At 49.1% G+C, this 21,201-nt stretch overlaps 1 protein-coding gene and 1 long non-coding RNA gene across 2 annotated transcripts; one reads left to right on the forward strand and one right to left on the reverse strand.

Moving 5' to 3' along the window:
- The first annotated feature begins 2,017 nt into the window (after window positions 1-2,017).
- Window positions 2,018-7,756, forward strand: LOC125119098 (NUT family member 2G-like). The gene is made up of 8 exons (XM_047765947.1): window positions 2,018-2,024; window positions 2,321-3,017; window positions 3,955-4,083; window positions 5,101-5,235; window positions 5,760-5,997; window positions 6,463-6,666; window positions 6,970-7,117; window positions 7,224-7,756. Exons 1-8 carry the CDS (start codon window positions 2,018-2,020, stop codon window positions 7,754-7,756), a joined length of 2,091 nt encoding a protein of 696 aa, XP_047621903.1.
- A 2,183-nt stretch (window positions 7,757-9,939) lies between these two features.
- On the reverse strand, window positions 9,940-20,883 carry LOC125119099 (uncharacterized). The gene is made up of 3 exons (XR_007133027.1): window positions 20,810-20,883; window positions 20,038-20,113; window positions 9,940-12,461 (listed from the first exon to the last, which is right to left on the reverse strand). It is a non-coding gene; the product is annotated as an uncharacterized LOC125119099 (long non-coding RNA).
- Between the last annotated feature and the right edge of the window lie 318 nt (window positions 20,884-21,201).

A 21,201-nucleotide genomic window follows, 5' to 3' on the forward strand; every position in this document is an offset into this window, starting at 1 on the left:
GAAGGACAACAAACAAGTTGATGAGTAACAAAGGGAAAGGGAACATCAAGACAAACCTTGGTGCTGTGACTCTGAAAACCAACACATACATTGCCTGACGAGGCACTCGACAATTGCCTGGCCCCTGCATAAGGTGGAAGGAACGTCTGGGTCTTGCCTACCTGCAGAGGCCAGCATGGAATGGCACCCCACCCCCACCCAGGCTCACCTGCCCTCGGCCCCTCCCCCACTGCAGAATGACTGGAGGCCCGCATTCTACTGTTGAGATTCAAACTTGGGCTCCTTTACTCGCGTCCTGAGCATCTGTTGGGGCAGGTCCCTCGCTGGGTCCTGCTCGGGACTGTCCACGTTGAGGCCACCAGCCCGTGGTGGTCCAGGCCCATGCCTGTGGGAATGGCTTCAGAAGGCGGTAAGCCTCTAGACAGGGGCTGTTTTCCAAGAGAAAGTGCCTCCCTCAAATCCCTGGGTTTCCGTTGGGACCCTTCACTGTGGACATGGAGTTGGACTGAAGGAGAGGAAGGCCAGAGCACTGCACCCCAGGGACATCTCAGCTGGGGAGCCTGTAGAAACCTGAGGCTGCCTTGGGGAGGGCAGCTGCTTGGAGGTGGTTCAAGAGGCCTTGCTCTGGTTGGGGGGGGGGCAGGATGGCAGCAGGCAGGTTGGCGGTTTCTAGAAGGGAGACAAGCCACTTGGAACGTGTGTGGAGCCAGTGTCCTGTGGCTGGCCCTGGGTGGGTCATGGGGAAAGCCTAGCCCCGCCTTGTGGGCCTCAGGCATCTGAAGCTCGCCTCACCAGACCTCTCTAAGGGATTTGAACTGGAGCATACTCTGGCTAATGGGGGCGTGGAATGGGAGGGTATAGTCAGACAACGACTCAGTGCTGGTGGGTGTTGTCTGTGGCCACATGCTCATGAAAGGGTCTGCTCTGAGCTGGGCAGGATGTGACTCTCGCTGCCACCGCCCAGAACGTTTCCCTCCCTCCAGCCCAGAACTCACTTCTCAGGTCAGGCAACTGTGGCCTTGGATTCCACAAGGGATGGGCAACCATGTGACTTCACCCAAGCTAGGACTCGTGGGCCTCAGTTGTTCTGGATTGGTTTCCCTTTTGTGGAAATACGTCTCTGCAGACATGGCTCAGCGTGTCAGGTGTCTCATGGCAGAAGCTGAGGCCTGACTTTGAGTTGAAGAGTGTGTTCCTATTTCAAGTCACTGCTACTACATGTGGAGAGAGGCTGGTGCAGGTGGAACGCCTATGAAGGCTGCTCCCTTTGCAAAGGGGGGGGTGGTGAAGCAGTGTAGCACAGAAGCAGGAAGATGATCAGGTCTGCTACTCTGAAACCTCCTAGGACACCTGTGGAGGTCAATTCGGTGCATCGTGGTATGTACCTCCTTCTCCTGAATGGGCGGTTTTCTCACAATGGCACCTGACTCCTGCCTGCTTCTCAGTTTGTCCTCACTTTCCACTGTTGGGAGCTGGAAGGGGAAGGACCCCAGGCAGCCTCTACTCCCATGACCCATGTCACATGAGCCACCCTGGGCCCGTGCTCCTCTTCGGAAGCCAACCCTGGATGGGAAGTGGCAAAAATGCTGGGGACACACACCGACTTCTCAGACTTCTCTCTGAGGAGCAGAACTGCATGGTGGGAGCGATTCGGGGCCATCGGGATGGGGTGGCACCACTTAGCCCCCGTGAGGTGTCCACTCTGGGTGGTTCGGAGAGGCAGGTGCATGCTTGGTGGGGCTGTTCTGTGTTTGTCTAAGGGTTCTGTGTGCAGGGTGATCTTCGCAGCCTTGGAGAGGTGTTGTGTGAGGTCAGGAAAGAAAGACAGAACAGATGTGTGCTGAGCATCCAGAGAGGAAGGGTGGAGGAGGACGTGAGGCCCTTCGACTTGAGACAGTGGAGGTCCATCAAAGGCCTCACGGTGCCTGGAAGGACCTTGGAGAAGGCCCTTACCTGCCAGTGACCTCGCTGAGGGGCATGCTCAGAGTAGATGGCCTCTCAGGTCCAGGACGTGGGGATGGCCTGTGAGGACGAGGTGACAGGGAGCTCCTCAGGGAGGCTCTCCAATCCCTGCTGCTGAGCTGAGCATTTCTCGGTAGACAGGGGCAGGGAACTTGGTGCGGGGGATCAAGGTCACCAGGGAAGTCGTTCTCAACCGCAGGTCAGACCATGAAAGTCCCTCCACGACATCTGCACAACACACAGGTTCCTCGGGACAAATGCCCTCTCCCACTGAGGTGTGCCCTCTGAGTCCCCAGAGAGCTTCCGTCCATGTCGCCCATTCTCCTCTTCCATTCACCCCTTTCCTTTCTCTCCACAGCATCTCCACTGCTGGGCACGGATGTGACCATTCACCCGGGGGCCTCAGGGGCCTATCCTCCCCTCACTCCTGGCTCCCAACCCCAGCCAGCTTGGGAGCAGCACCTGCCACCGCCCATGGCCCCATTACGCCTGCCTGGCAGCACCCTATTGCAGCCAGCTCGCCCCATGACACCTCGGGTGACTCCTGCTGACCATGGCCCCATTGCCCCAGGGCTTGGCAACATCACTGTCCCCGCCTGGTCAGGAGGGAGGTCAGCATCGCCCCACCAGTCTCAGGCCTTTGGGCGCCCTCAGGCCCCACTCAATGGCAATGCTTCCAGGGCCCTCATGGGGAGTGCTTTGTGTCCTGCCCCCCTTTGCACAGCAAGCGCTGCGGGGGACAGCGGGGTGGCTGCCCCGCCTATTGCAGCAGCTCAGGCTGGCAAGGGAGGCTTGGCCCCAGGCCTTCCTCCTCAAGCTGCACCACCAGCTGCCCAGGTGGCCTTCAACCTGCCCCCAGGGAGCTCTGGGCCATGGCCACATGGCACCTCTGGGGCAGGAAGCCTGCATGCCTCCCAGCACAGGGGCCCTCAGGAGGACGCCTCTCACCAGAACAGCGTCTATCAGAACTTCCGACGCTGGCAGCGCTTCAAGTCCCTGGCCCGGAGCCACCTGCCCCAGAGCCCTGATGCGGAAGCTCTCTCCTGCTTTCTCATGTAAGTGACCTCTCAGGCCCTCATTAGCTCACCTGGAGCCTTCGCATATACAGGACCTTGGCATGGACTCCCTGCTTAGCTTTCCAGGGATCCTTTCCCCTAGAAAGAAGGAGGGTTGACAGCAATGTCCATGCTAGGAGGAGGCACGTCTGCACTCAGATGTGTCCCACGTCCAGTCCATGACATCCCGTCCGTGCCTTAGCTCAGCTGCCACCACCATGCAAGACCAGTTGTCTCCCTTTCTGCAGTGCCATGATCCCACTGAGTGCAGGAGAGCAGTCCGACAGGGTCCTGCTCTGATGTGAGGAGCCAGAGTTTGAATGGCACCTGCTTCTCGGGTGCTACCTCCTTTCAACATGGACCTGGGCCTCTGGCGGCCAGTGGGTATCCCTTCAGATAAGGCTTAGGACATTCAGGCCCAGGACAGAGCTTTCTGCATGCCCGGTCCTTGTTGTTCGGAAGAAGTCCAGTGTGAGCGGGGAGGTGGTCGAGCTGTCCTAAGGGCAAGGGTCTATCCTCCTAGAGCTGTGAGCCTGGCAGGAACATCCCTCCCAGACCCGAGGTCCCTCAGAAAAGGGGGACTAGGCCATGTAGTGCAGAGACCTGGGCAGAAGAATCCTTGGGCTTGTCAGACCTGTTAGCAGGTAGGCTGGCGCCTGCCTCCCTCATCGATGGGGCTGCATTTTATATGAGATGGCAACCCCCCGCTAGCCACAGGGTCCCAGCTACAGCCAGGGAGGGGAGGATCATCCTCTGGTGAGTGGGAGGTGGTGGCACCAGGCACCAGGAGGGCTTGTCTTTGCTCTCCAGACACCCTCGTCTCCGCCTCTTGAGCCTGGGTTTGGCAGGGGTGGGGCACATGGAGGCCTTGGAGCTGGGTGGGGTTGGGCAGTTGGGGGCTGGGCTGTACCAAGAGACTGACCCTGAGGGCTTACAGCCCAGTGCTTCGCACCCTGGCTCGCCTGAAGCCCACCATGACGCTGGAGGAGGGAATGCGGCAGGCCATGCAGGAATGGCAGCACATGAGCACCGTTGAGAGGATGGCCTTTTATGAAATGGCAGCAAAGTGAGTCAGGGCCTGGGGCCATGGGCGACATGGTGGGGTGGGTGGTGGGGGATGGGAAGGCCCCAGGGCAGGATCTGGCTATGGTGGTAGCAATCAGAGAGGATGCAAGAGGAGGCTGGCACCTGACACCTACTGTTCCCTGAATCCCCAAATCCTATTGGCCTCCAGAATCCCCTCTGCCACCTGGAGAGCTTGGCTCTTCCAGCCTGCCTCTCCCAGGAGCTCTGCCCTACCATGATGCTGATGTGGGGAGGCCTCAAGATGGCGTTGGGGAGCATGGCAGCCCAGGAGGGGGTCCCCTGAAGGCATGGGGGCTGTGTGTGCAGGGGTGAGGACTCCACCCGGCAGCCTGGCACCCCTTCATGCTGGGTGCCTGCCCGTCACTGACCTAGCATGTGGTAGGCCTCTCCTCATCAGCAGTGGCTGGAATGGGCAACCGGCCATCCTTGGGGAAGCCCATGGGTCTCTGGCCCTCCCTGTCATTTCTGCCTGTGAATCTCCTAGTTTCTAAACAAAACCAAAGGAGCAGCTAGCTCTCAGTGGCAAGAGATGCCTCACCTCTAAGGGTAGTATCCCCACTCCAGCCTGTGCTGGGCCCTGTCTCATGCGTGCTTTCCCGGACTCTCACTCCCCGCCCCAGGTTCTGGGTTCGGGCAAGGGCTCTGTGCGGACACATGCCTGACCAGGCCACTGGCCATCTCCATTGTTTGGGTCAGACAAGGTCCGGGGGCACATGAGCAGGGGCCCCCACCGCCCACCAGGTGTCCCCTCAGCCTGGTCCCAGAGATTGACCTGGGTCTCTGCTGGGCCATGCCCTCCAGCTCCAGGGCTGGCTCAGGCAGGGGAAGGCCCAGATCCTGGACCTGTGCCAGAGCAGCTCCCTGCTGCGACAGCACCTCACAGGGCCCTGACAGCCCCAAGGACACCCTCTCCTCACCCCCTCGGTCCGGCTGCCCTGGGTGGGCTCCAGAGCCCAGGGGGGTTTCTCACTGGGGCCTGTCCCTCAACACCCCCCAGGTTCATGCAATTTGAGGCAGAGGATGAGATCAGGATGGGGAACTTGTCCTGCACAACGCGGGCACAGGGCATGCCTCCTCCAGCTCCACCAAAGCTGGCTCCTCAGGAACCCACATCCCGCAAAAGGGGCACTCAGTCTGTGAATCACCTTCCCCCTGCAGGTCAAGGCACAGGTAAGACAGGCCTAGGCATGGTCCCTCTTCCCAGATTGGTCCTTTTCCCTCAAGGGGGCAGTGGACTTTCAACAAGGAGAGCCCCCGAGGGGCTCTCAGTCACCCTTGCCCCCTCTGGGGTGTGGACCTGGTCCATTTAGAACCTCATCACCCTCCTCCCTGTCTAAGGGGCCCCTGGGAAATCTGCCAAACAAGTGTGCTGCTGGGGAGACCCTTGATCATTAGATGGTCCACACGTTCTCACACCTGACTTTTAGATGTCCCTGACTTTAATCTGGCCTCCCACAAAACCTGAGGCTCTGGCTGGTCCTCCCCCTTCCCACATGCATATCCATTGCCCCACAACAATGCCCTCCCCTGTGCCTGCTCAGGGCTCAGCATCTGGGCGCGGGGTCCCCTCACGTTCCCTTCCTCCTGCTCTGCCTCAGCCTGTGCTCCAAGGAAACACGGCCCCAGGGTCCAGCACACCCACCCAAGGCCACGCAGATCCTGGCAGCTGCTGGAGAACAAGGCCCCCGAGGAGATTCCCCCTGAGGCTCGCAGGGAGCATGGGGACATCCCGGAGGCACTGGTGGGTCCTGGCCCCTCAGCCACAGGCGAGTCACATATGGAAGGTCCAGAGGATGGATATGAGCTGCCACAGGACGAGGACGGCTGCTTCCCAGACCCGGATCTCCTCAGCTACGTGGACAAGCTGTGTTCCCAGGAGGACTTGGACACCAAGGTGGGCTGGGCCTGGAGTCTGAGTCTCCAGGATTCCAGGGAGAGATGCTCTTAGCACCCTAGTTCTGGCTGTGGCCCCGGATAATGGGATTTAAGCTCTGGTCCTTGACCCTGACCTCTGTGTGTCTTCCTGTGTGTCTGAGTGTACTTTGGTGCATAGGATGTGTATATGTGGATGTGTAAGGTGTACATGTGTGTGTGTGTGTGTCTCTCTCTTTGTAGGCCTTTGTGTGTCTGTGTTGGTGCCTATGTGTTTGTGCTTTGGAGCCCATGTGTGTGCATGTGCACCTGCTTGTGAGTGTGTGTGTGTTTATGTGAGAGTAGACAATACCTATGGGAGTGTGAAAGCTCCCCCTTTGGGAGGGGGACTGTGGATTGGCCTCTGCTATTCACGATTCCCCCAGGCCTTCCCGCCTCCCAGGGCACTCCTGCCAAGGCTGCTCACAGCCTCTTCCCTCCATTCCAGGTGGAGGCGGTCATTCACCCCCGATTCCTGGCAGAGTTGCTTTCCCCAGAACCGGAGCTGGATCTCTCGGGCCTGGCTGAGGAGCTGGAGCAGGAGGAAGGACTCTCCCCTGAAGAGGTGGCCGGGGGAGGGAGCGACACTCAGGGAGGCTGGGGCAGGGGGGGAACCCAGGTGACCCAGGACATCCAGGAGGCAAGGACCCAGGTCAGCCAGGGCAGAGGAGGGACCCAGAGCAGGAGCCCCTGAAGGCTCTGTCCCTCCCTCCCCTGATGGAGAGGCCCTGCACCCGGGAGGCTGCCCAGGTGGGTGCACGGCAGGAGGAATGGAAGGGGAGGAGGGGAGCCGGGGACAGGGCAAGGACCCTGCTGGGGACAAGGTCCAGGAGGCAGGCAGCAGTGCCACAGGGTCTGTCTGTGGATGTGAGTCCCATCTCACCTCCCCCTGCCCATAAGCCCTGGCTCTCCCTGGAGGGTGCAGAGCAGTCACTGTCCACCTCTCTCCCACCAGCTGGTGCAGAAACGAGTCCTGGCCTCGGAGGAGGACGACGGGGTGCCAGCCACCCCCAATCACAGGGCACCCCACCTGGACTCAAGACCTTCAGAGTCCACTGGCCCGACAAGATGCCCAGAGGAACGAGCAAGGCCCACAGCCCGGGGTCAGAGATGAAACCTCTACACCCCAGATGGATTTCCATGGCCATCTAAGGCACCACCAAACAGACAGGGGCCTGCTCAGGCACAAAGGCTCTGTGCCCTCTCCAGGACATCAGCAGCCCCCTCAGGCTGGAACTGCACAGCCATTTCCTCGCCAGGGCACCAAGCGCTCGGGCCCTCCATCAGGACCCAGGGCCAGCAAGGTTCTCAGGGAGGCCTCTCCTCTTAGTGGAGCCCCAGGGCTGGGTCACGGGTTCAGTGAGGACGAGGAGGAGCTCCCCAGCCTGGCCTTCCTCTTGGGCCTTCACCACAGCCTGCTGCCCTGGGGGCTGCCACAGAGCCCTGTCCCTGCCTCGGGTCTTGTCTGCACTGCAGGGCAGAGGGCCCAGCAAGCTCCCCAGGCCCCCTTTCCCCAGAGAATGGGCCTCAGCTCAGGCCCCCTGCAAGCTGCCAAGTCTAGAAAGAGGGCTTGGTGTGGAGGCCTGGCTGCTGCTGAGGACCTGGCCAGGCCTAGGGCTGACCTGCGAGGCTCTGGGAGGCACACCCTGGCTCTGGGGCTGGTTGACCCTTCACAGCCCAACAGGAGCACGTGTGACCCAGGTGTCACAGGGAGGAGGAGGAAGCGGCACTGCAGCCAGTAGGGAACAGTGGGCCAGCCTTCCAGGGCCAGCCCAACAGGGCAGCCCCCGTGGAAGCCTTGGGGTCCTCCAGGTCCCAGCAACCATCCTGGCTCACATAGGGGTGGGGAGGAAGGACAGAATGACCAGAGCCAGGAGGGGGGTGGGGGTGGGTGGGGTTAGGTGGTGGGGACTTGGGTCTGGGTGTGTGGGGGTGGGCACAGTAGCTCCTTTGCGATGGGGGATGTAAAACATGGATAAAATCGTTCTGTTGTGAAATGCACTTGGTCCACTGCTGTCTTGCATGTGCCTGTGTCCTCAGAGATGGGTCCTCTGAGGACAGAGAGGGGATCTGAGGGGAACGAAGCATGTGTGAGATCCCAGGCAGTCTGGATCCACAGGTGACTGACTAAGTCTTTCCTCCACAGAGACAAGGATGCCCAGGCTGCTCCTGGGAGTACACAGCTCTCACTAGCCCCAGGGACAGCCTCATCCTCCCTGTCTCTCCAGCCTGCTGGGCTAGGGGGCTTCTGGGGCATCGGTTCCATGCTCTGCATCCCTGAACCCTCTGGGGATGGAGAGCTGCTTTTGTGCCATTCAGCCCTCTGGACACTCCCCAGTCGTGAGAATGGAGGCTGGAGGCAGCCCTTACCTCTAGAGAGTTTCTCTCTGCCTCTCTGAAGTGGCCCGATGTCTGGCTGGGTTGATCCTCCACCTCTCCAGGTTGTCCTCTGTGGTTTGCCTCCTCAGATTGGAAAAGGCTTGGCTGTAAGAATAGGACTTTCTGCTTCAGTGCCTTGTGGGTGGGGGAGCATCCTATCGTCTTAGTTGTGTTGTTGCAATGTTCAAAATGGTGGAGGCAGCTGCCTCTTAGCCCCAGTGGGGACAAAACAATGGGGGGAATGCATGACTCAAATTTCATGGCCTGTTAATGTATTGGGGCGAGACTTAGATCATGTTGAGCTCAGTGTTCCCAACCTCACCAGCTCACTGGCTTCCACCCCCAGGTAGTTTTTGGTAAAGGAAGTCCTAAGACCTTAAATAACCAGTGATAATTTTCTGATTTTAGTGAAGAGGTTTAAGGATCTAGGGTTTTTCCTGGGAACTTTCATATGCCACCGTGTCAGTGAAGGAAAAAATGGTTTTAATACATAAGGTCTTTGATCAATTCTTTGTGAAACCTGAATATATTTTATCTAATGTTTCTTGTCGAAATCAAGTTTTAGCTTTAGTAAACAAATGTACGTATTTGCAATGCAGTAACTTTACTTCTATTCTTTTCTACAAACATTGGGGGTCAGCAAAAATGTCTTCTAAAGGATCACAACGTAAATATTTTCAGGCTTGAAAGACTATACTTCATCTGTTTAAATTGTCAACTCTGCTGTTGTAGGATGAAAGCAGCCACAGGCAACACTTATTTGGAAGTGTGACCATGTTAAAGCAAATCTGTATTTACCTGAACAGGCTGTTGGCCAGACTGGACACAAAGGCAGGTATACACTCACCCCTACATGCACGATCCTTGGTCTTTTAAAACTTAAGTTCTGGCATCTTACATTATCAATGTAGAATTTACATTATCTGTATATCATACGTTGGAATTTATTTATGATTGAAAAGTAAACTTAAAATAGCTTACATAATTTATGCATGATTCTAGAATGTCTACACACACTAACAGTGACAATGCCAGATCCTCTCACCTCCTGAGCCATGAAGGAACTTCTACATGTTTTGTTTAATGTACTCATGAATCTTCTGCCTTATCCTGAGCAATAAAATACACTTCACCCAATTCAAGAGAAATGAAATCCTGAAGAATACATCCTTTAACCACAATGGAATCAAACTACACTTTTAAATAACACACAACAGGAGAACCTCTACAAACGTTGAAAGTTAACCACATAGTCACAAACGATGGGTCAAACAGGAAGTCATTTCAAAGATAGTAACAAAAAAATACATAGCACTAAGTGAAAACAGTGCAACATAGCACACTTGTAGAACCCTGCTGAAGCCAAGATGAGAGGAATATTTATAGCACTAAATGCTCACATTATGCAATTAAGAAATGTTTCAAATCTGTAGTTTAAATTTGTACTTCAAGAAAATTGAAAGAGCAAAATAAACTCAAAAGAGATGGAGAGAAATAATAGAGATAAAAGCAGAAATCAATGTAATTCACACAGAAAAACAACAAATATGGAAAAAAATTCATTCTTCAAATGGTAAAATACAATTCATTAATCTGTTGTAATTATGACAAAACTAATAGACAAGATACAAATCATCAATATCAGGCGGGAAATGGGCTATCATGATAGACCCTGTAGTCATTAAAATGCCAGTGAGAGATTACTATGAACAGTTTTACTGTTCTCATGAATTGTGTCCTAGAGAAAATGGAACAACCCCTCAAAAGTCAGATACCAACATACCTGATAAAATAGATAATCTGAAAAGTTACATAATCATTAAGGAAACTAAATTCATAATTTAAATTTTTCTGGAAAGGAAAGGTCCTGGTCCAGATGATTTCCCTGAAGTATTCTGCAAAACATTGGAAGTATAACTGTCCATCATCTCTTCCAGAAATTAGAAGAGGAAACTTTTCCTAATCTTTTATGAGGCCAGTACTAAGTTGATACCAAAAGCAGACAAAGGAAGTAGATGAGTATCTCTCATGAAGATACACACAAGCTCTCTCAAAAAATTTAGCATTTTCAATCCATCATGTATACATAGAATGATACCTTATGACCAAGTAGAATTAATTCTTCATATGCAATGTTGATTCAATATTAGGAACTCAGCAATGAAAAAGAGTCCCCTGCTGATAAAAAGAGCAACTTAGGTAAATTACCATGCGAGTTACACTGAATGAAAAAGCCCATCCCGAGAGGGTACATCCTGTATGATTCCACTTATATAATACTCTCGAGCTGATAAAATTAGGAAGAAAATAGTCAGGGTTACCTTTGATTAAAGATGAAGTTAAGGGGACAGAAGAAAAGTGGGTGTGACTAAAAGGGCAACATGAGGGATCCTTATGGTAATGAAACTCTTGTTTTGTGCCTTTACTTTGGCGGTGAATACATGGATATATCCATGTGATAAAATTGCATGAGGTAAATACATGCACAGACACACACACACACGCACAATTCATATATGAGAAACTTGGAAACCTGAATATAATCAATGGACTGTATCAATGTGAATAATTTTGTTAAACTCTTGTACTATAATTTTGCAAGATGTTGCCACTGGTGAAAACCATGAAGGGTACACAGGAGCGCTATCATTTCTTACAATTGTATGTGGATGTATAACTATCTCAAAATTAAGTTTAAATTTCTCAAAGAGGAAAGGGACATTTTAAGTATGAAAACTAGGTAGAGACTCCTGCTTTGATCTTGCATATCTCCCAACCCTTTAGGGTTAGAAAAGAAAGTTTATGACATATTTTAGGAAATTTTCATTGTGTAAATTTTACAGTATTTGAGTTAGTTGGAACGCAAGTATTCCTGCTACAACATGATGGAACAGAGTAACCAGAAACGAAGAAAAACATACTTCATCTCTCTCTCTGTGCACATGCCTTTCTCCTCACCACGAGTTCTCTTTATATGATGGTTAATTTATGTGTCAATGTGGCTGGGGCTCAGTGCCCAGGTACTTGATCAGATGTTCTGGATGTTTCTGTGAAGGTATGTTTTGGATGAGATTAACATTTAAATCGTTGGGCACTTTAAGTAAAAAAGATTACCCTCTATGATATGGGTGGGTTTCATCAAAGCAGCTGAAGGCTGTAAAAGAACAAAGAATGATCTTCCCTGAGCAAAAAGGAATTTTGCCAGCAGACTGCCTTTGGACTCATCAGAATTCGTTCCTGAGTCTGCAGGCCTGCTGGACTCCCCATCAGATTTTGGGTTAACTGTGCCTCCAAAATCTCATGAGTCAGTTCCTTAAAATGAACCAATATCTATCCCTATACACATTTCTGTTGGTTGAAACTTCTCTGGAGAACCCTGATCAATACACTTCATATTTCTGCCCTTCCCCCTCTTTTTTCTTTCCTTTCCCTTTCAGAAACACTCACTGCTTCATCTCCCTCTGCATAGAGATGCACTGACATTCTAGGGTCTTAATAAGTTTGGTCTCTCTCTCCCTCCCTCCTCTTCTCCTTTCTTTCAGTCCCATGTTCTTCTATTTGTGAAAAAGATCATGAAAAGAATTAGGTGGTAGTAGTTGCAAGTTTTGTCCAGTGTGCGAATTATCCCTACCCTTGAGGGAAATTACAAGGGTGCAGCTACATGATAGCAAGTTAAATGCTCTCTCCATACATCAGCTGTCTCCACAATCCATGGGTTACAGATTGGAATCAGAGCTGTATGGCTTTTGGCATCTAATGAGGGTTTGAAGCTATGATAAGAGCACACAGACCTCAGCTAGCTGGAAGCAGACAGAGAGGTCATCACCTGGAGGAACCCCCAAGACACATGGACATCCTTTGTAACTGAATAGCTGGGTGCCAGAGTGTTTGGACCACTGATCTCCCCGCCACAACAGGTGGTGCGCTTACTTACCATTTCCACAAGAACAAATCTCAGTTGCATTTCTGGAAGATGTGTATGATGTAAGGATGCTCCAATAAACTTCAGGTAATTTGGTGTTTTTCATCATCTTGACATTGTGTCACTCCTGACTTCATCCTGCAAAACTGAGCCAAGAGTTGTACCTTGCTGAAACTGTACTTCTGAACTTGGGAACATAGCCAATGCAAAGTATACTCCTAGAAAACCTAACACAAATTCTGAGGCATATGGTTATAGGCAGAATCAAAGTCCAAAACAACTCTTGGAAATTGAAAGTATCCCTGTGAGCCACAATTAAGCTTATTTTCCTTGAGTGTACAAAAGCCGACAATATTAATTTCTTCATGTGGGGAACAGCTAGTATACACAAAGTCACAGTATTCATGTCCTCCCTTTTTTCACATGCCACCTTTTTTTTCTTCTATCATCCTTCCTGTGTATGTGTGTATGTAGGCATTTATAATCATGCATAAATGATGTAAGACATGTAAAACTTTAATTTTCAATCATAAATAAATTTAAACTTATTAAGAAAATGTAAATTCCACATTGATAATGTCGGACTCCAGAATTTAAGCTTTGAAAGAACAAAGATTATGGGAGTTCTCGTCGTGGCGCAGTGGTTAGTGAATCCAACTAGGAACCGTGAGGTTGTGGGTTTGATCCCTGGCCTTGCTCAGTGGGTTAAGGATCCAGCAATGCCTTGAGCTATGGTGTAGGTCACAGATGGGGTTCGGATCCCATGTTGCTGTGGCTCTGGTGTAGGCTGGTGGCTCTAGCTCTCATTGGACCCCTAGCCTGGGAAACTCCGTATGCCATGAGAGCAGCCCAAGAAATGGCAAAAAGACAAGAAAAAAAAAAAGACAAGAGATTATGCACATAGGGGTTGGCACAGGCCAGCCTGTAGGTCTAGTCTGGCCCACTATCTGTTTCGGTAAATACAGTTTTACTGTAACATGGTCACACTTGTTTGGGTGTTGCCTGTGCCTGCTTTCATGCTGCAACAGCAGAGTTGATTATTTGCGACAGGTAAGGTATAGTCTTTAAAGCCTAAAATATTTTACAGAACATTTTTGCTGACCCCTGATATTTGTAGGAAAGAATAGAAGTAAAATGATTGCATGGCAACTGCATATATTTGTTTACTAAATTTAAAAATTCTGATTTCCATAAGAAACATTAGCTAAAATACATTTATTAGGGATTTCTCAAGGTTTCAATTAAAACCTTTCATATTAAATTAAAAAAAAAAAAACATGTTTGCTACTCCCACAGCTTACGGAAGTTCCCAGGCAACCTATGCCTGCTGAGGCAATGCCAGATCCCTAAGCCATTGTGCCACAGAGGGATCTCCAAATTCAAAAAGTTTTTAAAGAACAACACATCAATTTTGATGTTAAAATCTTTAAGGCCACACTTTTAGAATTCATATACACTGTTTATAGAGAAGCTGTATAAGGTCATATGATTTGTATCACTCACTGCAAAGCACTGAACCACTGATTTTCTGATCAGTTATAATGCATATTTGCATTTTATCTTAAATTTGCTGTTGTTTTATGTGAGCAAAAAAACATATGTTGGAAATTTGATATATTTCGGTTGATTAGGCTTTTCATGGGAAAATAGGTCCGAACCTATTATAACGTATATTATGCTAACTATATTTTACACTATGATATAATCATGAAGATATATTATGAAAGTTGTCTAGTACTAAAAATGTTTCCCTTTATAGACCAAGTCTTAAAATTTTTTAATTGTTTTACAGCAGTGAATGCACAGCATTCTTGATTTTATTGTAACCTAGTGCTGTGGTCATTCATTTAACTCACTGCTATACAGTTCCTCACAATTACGATTGCAGCTAGAGAAGGAGATGTGTCTTTAAGGAGCCAATTGGCATGGATATTTTTTGCTTTTTGTTTGGAACATTTGAGAATACGTATAATTATTGAAGTACGTATTGGTTTGAAAATATCAACTGGTACAAGAACAGCTTTAGATTATTTAACAGAGTTTATACACTGATTTTTTCCTACGTTCTGGAAAATTGTATGATTAACTGAAAACTATTTTTATGTCTCTTTTTATTGAGGAATTTCTGGATGTGGAAAACCGTGTTAAGGTTTAGGGTTTCCCAAAGTGGATATTGTCATTTTTAATCACTTTTAGCTAAACGTTGCCACACTGTGAAGTAAGGACAAAAATGAGGAGGAGCGAACAGTCTGATTAGAAGCTTTGGCTCCCAGAAGGGCAGTGTTAGCTGTATTTAAACGCATCACCATATTTAATACAGAAGACACTGAACAGGGCGCCTGGAATGATGTGTAGTTTCTTGCTAACCTTAGATTTTGTAACCCAGCTGGGAATAAAAACAAGCCAAGAGGAAGGCAGTGCGTGCTCTTCTCTTCCCATCACATCACAGACAAGGAGACAAGGGTGAAAGGCTGAAAGATCAGCTGTCAGAACCTTAGCATCACAACTAAGTATGGAAACTGCTGGCCAGAAATGCACACACCCGCCATGAGTTCTGAGCACGTGGGCAGCCATGCTTAACAAGGAAATTCCCTGAGAGTTCAGTGAGCTGAACTAGAGCACATTCAATGCTGAGAGACCAACCATGGTGGGACCCCTGATGGCCAGATCTGTATACCAAGACTGAAAGGATGTGCACAGTCCCAGTGGAAGTCCAGCAGGGCCAGCACTTGTGGATGACTATCAGGGCCATTTCTCAGGAGCCTCTAGATCCAGCAACACCTACACACTTATACAGAGAGAGAGAGGAAATCACTGAGGAAGGGAGGAGAGAGGACACAAACTAAGTTTACTGGATGGCTTGCTGAGGAGCAAACGGAGGAAGGGGTTTCCTGGAAGCTCTTCTTGTTAGTATAGGTAGCTAGCATCTTTGACCAGATGGGATGAGTAATTTTCTGTAAAGGACCAGATCATAAACATTTTAGGTGTTGCAGGCTTTATTGTCCGTGTTGCAAGCACTCACCTTGGCTGTTGTATGTGAAAACTGCCATAAACAGTACAGAAAGATCAAGTGTGGCTGTGGTCCAACAGACCTCCACTCACAAAACCCGTGGTTAGTTGTACTTTGCTGACCACTTTTGTAGAGTGTTTATTAAACACATCTCATGTTTGGTGAGTCAGGTAGGTCTGCCAAGGCCTGGTATATTGCACTTAGAGTTCACCGTATTTTTCCTCATCTTAGGGTGAAAAAAAAAGCAGTGTAATGGAACAAGGCCTGCACATTTGATTATCTATAAGAGCTTTTTTGGGTGGAAATATTATTTCTTTTTCTTTTTTCTTTTTGTATTTTAGGGTTGCACCTGTGGCATATAGAAGCTCCCAGGCTGGGGGTTGAGCTGGAGTTACAGAGGCTGGCATATACCACAGCCACAGCCATGCAGGATCCAAACCACATCTGAGATGTACACAGGAGCTCATGGCAACATTGGTTCCTGACCCACAGAGCAAGGCCATATATGGAACTTACAGCTTCATGGAGAGTAGTCAGCTTCATTTTTGCTGGGCCACAATGTGACTCCTGGAAATTCTCCCATTTACAATAATTGGTAAAGGGAAGAAAAGAAAAGAGAGGATCTTAGATTGACTGGGGTCACCACGAACCAAAATCCTTAAAGGGATTGCTGGCCTAGACTGTGTCTCTGAGTTTCTCTACCTAGTCCACATGCCATGATCGAGAACCGAGGATGTAATCCTCTAGGAAATACTTGTTAAGGATGGAGGAAGAACCTTCCAGGTCATTTCCAACACGCACCTCTCAGCACCTTTTTTAGACTGCTATAACTCATTCCCTCAACTGTTGAGAACACCATGGTATTTGCTGTCTTGGGAGACATGAAAAGAATCAGTGTGTTTTTGTTCTGAACGCTGGCCCTGTGTGAAGGGAGATGTGTCTCAAAAGGGCCTTCATTCTCAACACTTCCTCAGTCTTGCAACAGCTAAATGAGAGCCAGAAGCTGCACACTCATCTTCCCACAACACAAGTGAAGGACATCTTCCCCCACTGCCAGCCCGGCAATCACTGGCCTCAGCCACCCAGACCCAGCACCAAGGACCTCAGGCAAGCCCTCCCCAGTCATCCAGTCACAGGCTAGGGAGCTGGATACCCACTCCTATATCCAGCCCAGGCCACGCCTCCTCAGCCAGGCCCTCACACTCACATCCTCAGGGCCCCAGTGCTCAGGCTGGGACTGGCCACTTTCTTTTGCCTTGGGCCCTGAATGATCATGCACGGTCAATCTCCACAGGCCTGAAGGCTTTGGTGCTACAGGGGGATTTGCATGGAATAAAAGCAGAGTTTGTAGTTTGGGGAAATTAGAAAATCTTGACCAGATGGATTTCAGCAGAACAGGTGAAACACTGGTCCTAGTACCTCAACTGGAGTTGTTGAGGATTTGAGTGGACCTTGGCCAGCTTTGGTGGGGGCAGCTTGCGAATGCCTGGAGATGGAGACTGGGGCACCATGTTTCCAATGAGGCCTCTTGGCTTTAGTCATGTCTCCCAGAGCCAGAGCTAAAAGGGAAGGGATGTGTGTGTGTGTGTGTGTGTGCATGTGTGCACTTATATGCATGTGTACCTGCACTTGAACCCCTTTGCTAGTATATACTTGTGCATGTGTGGTGTGGTGTGTTTTGGAGCCAATACAAAGAGAAAGTGGCACCTCTTTATTCTAAGCAAGTGGTGATAATTGTCTTCCATATGGAATCAAGCAAAGGAACAAAAACCCAGTCAACTTCTTTGTTAAAATGGTAGAATGAAAGGAAACAACACTCTTCTGTTAAATATGCAGACTCCTTTAGAGGCACTGTAATGCCTGGTCTATGGCTGTGCCCAGCCAAGGGCAGGATAGACAGTCTATCTTGTCAGTCTATGTAGGAAGTTTCTGGGTTCCTCACCAAGCCACATTTTATTCCTTCTTGGGAGGCTGGGGGTTAGGAATGGCACCTACCCTGCCCTGCCACCTACCTCCATGGCTCCTCTAAAGAAACGGTCTGAGGAGAAGAGGTGGTACAGAGGGACATGTAGCTCCAGTATATAGGAGGCCCATGGGTTTCCCACAAGGGGGGAATATCAGGCTTTGGAGAAAGAATTGGGTATTCATTTATGCTTTTAGACCATGAATCTCTTACTCCAATGGCTACAGGGGCTGAACCATCCCTTTGCATGAGAGGCCCAGGCCCACAGTGGGGATTGAGAATGGGGGGCTTAAGCTAACTTTGAGACAGTGCTTGCTCCTTCTAGTCCTGCCCTTAGCCCGTCCTCTAAGTTTTTGGAGCTCCATTGTTTTACTGTATTTTTATTTTTAGTGCCAGACCTGTTGCATATGGAAGTTCTCGGGCTATGAGTTGAATCAGAAGTACAGCTGCTGGTCTACAGCACAGCTGCAGCAATGCCAGATCCAAGCTGCCTTTATGACCTACACCATAGCTCATGGAAATGCCTGGTCCTTTACCTACTGAGGGAGGCCAGGGGTGGAACCCACCTCCTCATAGATACCTGTCTGGCTCCTTATAGCTTAACCACAATGGGAATTTACTTTTTTTCTTCTTTCTTTCTTTCACTTTTCTTTCCCCATTCCTATGGCATGCGGAATTTCCTAGGCTAGGGATTGAACCTGAACAGCTGTAAGCAGGGCCACAGCTGTAACCAGGGCCACAACAGTGAAAATACCAGATCCTTAGCCTGCAGAGCCTGAGGGAACTCCAAACTCCATGGTTTTTGTCCTTCCCGTTAAAGGTCTGCGGTAGAGGCTCTTGGTGGCACCTGGTTTCCTCCACTGGGGTGCCTCTTTCCTGGTGGCTGAGTGTTGTTGCTAAGGGTTCACAGCTGCCTCCTTCACAGGGCATTACCCACACCCAGGCACATACTTCCTTATTCAAGAAGTCACAAGCCTATGCTATCACCAGAAACTGGTATCTGGCAGGGGGTAGGGTCAAATTGAGCCCTTTCCTCACAAGGGGGACCAACTCTGTGTTCCTCATGTTCCAGAGGGAGGTCCCTTGAGGACCAGGATAAGGTTCTGTTTCTTCCCCTGCCTTATCCTAGTTTCCTCAGTCCCCAGTTCATGAGCACATGTTCAAGGATTTTCCCAAGTGTCCCCATCTAAGATTCGCTTCTGGTGATCTTGCTCTAATGCACTGGGTACTAGCAGAGTCCTAAGAAACACATGCAATTCTAGAAATGGATCACCTTTTAGCACAGAAGCAAGGATGACTCCATGGGTATGTTGTAGGGAGTATTCCTAATCTCTGGTGTGCTTCAGCAGTAACTGTCCATGAAGTGCAGACACTGGCCAGCTCATCCTTTAGTCCTGGGTAATAACAACTAAGAGGAGAGTAACTAAGGACAATGGCCTTATGCCTTTGTGGATTCATGCCAATGCTCTACTGAGGGAAGATAATAAAGCCTAATATCCCTTACAGGGGAATTCACAGTGTCTCTCTGGGAGCATGGAGGACACTTTCCTCCCAAATCAGCCTCTCCGGGAGTCAGGAGATAGATGGGATCGAGAATAAACATTTCCTATCAGCCACCTATTTATACCTGAAGATAAAAATGCAAAGAACAAGTTAAAGAAGTGGAATTGGCCTTTTCGGACACTTAAAGCAATGAACACATCATGGGCATTTAGGGTCAAAACCTGCTTGGGTCAAAGATAAAGAGGTCACACACTTCCTATCCTTAGGGCGAAGGAGAACCAACTTCACACGCACAGAAAGACTCCTCTGGGTCAGAAAGCGAGGGGTCACCAGCCAATAAAAACTTAGGCTGTGTTACTGCCAGTGAGGAATCCATCTTGACCAAAAGATGTGCACGCATATTGGGGAGGGCCTGGGGCCGATCAGGTGTGCAAAATGAAATAAGAACTTTGGCCAATGGAAAACAAAGACCCAGATGAACTGCCCTAAGTGTTCTAAATCACTTCTCTGGGGCACTCCTCAATGATGGGGATGATTGCATTCTCACTCCTCCTTTGTGTGTATCCTACTGCTTTGCCTCTGCCTTAGACAAACAGACGACATAGCTAAGTGTGCTGTGTTTCTAACAATAAACTCTGTACCTGTTTTCACGGACTTTGCTTGCTTTAAATATTCCTGCTTTCAACAGGGGGTGAGAATCAAGGCAATTCAGTTCGTAGTCCCCAGCTGGTCGAGTGGCTAGTATTCCTGTTTCATCCAGGCTTCCCAGCTTCAATTCCTGAGCAGAGAATTAAGATCTCACTTCAAGCCATCACTCTCTGCTGTCTCTCCAAAATCATCAGCATCCTCATCCATCCAGGCCAGATGTGACCTGAGTTAAACTCATGTGCAGGATTCCTGTTTGTACTTATGGTACATCCCACATGTGAAGATCATCAACATTTTGCTAAACCCTTTGAAGCTGGTTAACCCTGTGCATCTATCAGCTGGTCTCTATGATCTTTCCCTTCTTCCCTTGAGTCAATTGCCATGGGGCAATTCTGAAAAGTCCCAGCTCTTTCCTTAAGAGTGGCTGGGCAGCCTCATCCTAGGCCCTGTAAATATGGTGGTAGCCACTCTGAAACCTTTTAAGTTTGGGGTATATGAAGTGGTTTCTGTTAAGTTTGGAAAGCATGGAAACTGCAGCCAGACAGGTAGGCTTCAGATCCTGGCTCATTTAACTATGGCTTAAGGGAAAGTTACTTACCTTCTCTGCAACTCTGTTCACAGAACTTTAAATGGAGTAAGAGTGTTTCCGCAATGGCATCCATCTCCAAGGGACGCTGTGAGAATAACATATGTTAATAAAGGTGAAGTGCTTTGATTAGTGTCCAGCAAGCAGGATGTGTCATATAATGTTAGCTGTTATTATTGCAAGTCATTACTCTTGAGTAAATACAGACTGCAATTTTCAGTTAGAGGATGTTCTTTTGATAAAACTATATTTCATTCTTCCATGTATTAGGCAGACTGGTCCCTAAGTCTGAAATCATCCTGGACTTTGAAGATAGCATAGAAAGTAGGAAAATATTACAAAGCTATATTAAAATTCTAGATCTTTTTCTACATTTCTCTTTATCCGATAGTTTATGTCCTAACATAAGTAGGTATCTGTTCAATCACACCTTTATCACCTTGTATTGAAGAGCTCTAATTTTTCTTTTCTTTCTTCTTTTCTCTCTTTCTTCTTTCCCTTTCTTAAGGCTGCACACATGACATATGGAAATTCCCAGACTAGGGGTTTGTTTACTTCCACTGTGCCACAGTGGGAACTCCCAGATCCCTAATTCTCTTGCCTAGAACAAATGGCTATTCTCTCATACTTACCCCATCCAGACTATTTCAAATAGGAAGGTCTGCACCTTGAAACTCCATTTCCTGGTGGGTCATTCTTTATCAAGAATACAAGCAATACAACACCAAGCACAAAAACAAAATCAAAATGGGTTAAAGACCAAAATGAAAGGCCAGAAACTTACATCAAAATTCTTGGAGGAAAACAGGCAGATCACTCTTCGGTAAGTATGGCAGCAAACCCTTTTTGATGCCCCCTCTGGAACAATGAAAAAGAAAACAAAAATAAAGAAATTGGGAATTACCCTTTGGGCACAGCCAGTTATGAAACTGACTAGTATTCATGAGGACACGGGTTTGATCTCTGGCCTCACTCAGTGAATTAAGCATCTGGCATAGCCATGAGCTGTGGTATAGGTCACAGATGAGGCTCGGATCCCACTTTGCTGTTTCTGTGCTGTAGGCTTGCAGTTGCAGCTCCAATTCCACCCCTAGCCTGGGAACTTACATATGCCACCATGCCCTAAAAGGAAAAAAAAATGGACCTATAAACTCAAAAGCTTATACACAGCAAAGG

Source organism: Phacochoerus africanus, unplaced genomic scaffold (genome assembly GCF_016906955.1).
Source record: "Phacochoerus africanus isolate WHEZ1 unplaced genomic scaffold, ROS_Pafr_v1 Scaffold_127, whole genome shotgun sequence".
NCBI lineage: Eukaryota > Metazoa > Chordata > Mammalia > Artiodactyla > Suidae > Phacochoerus > Phacochoerus africanus.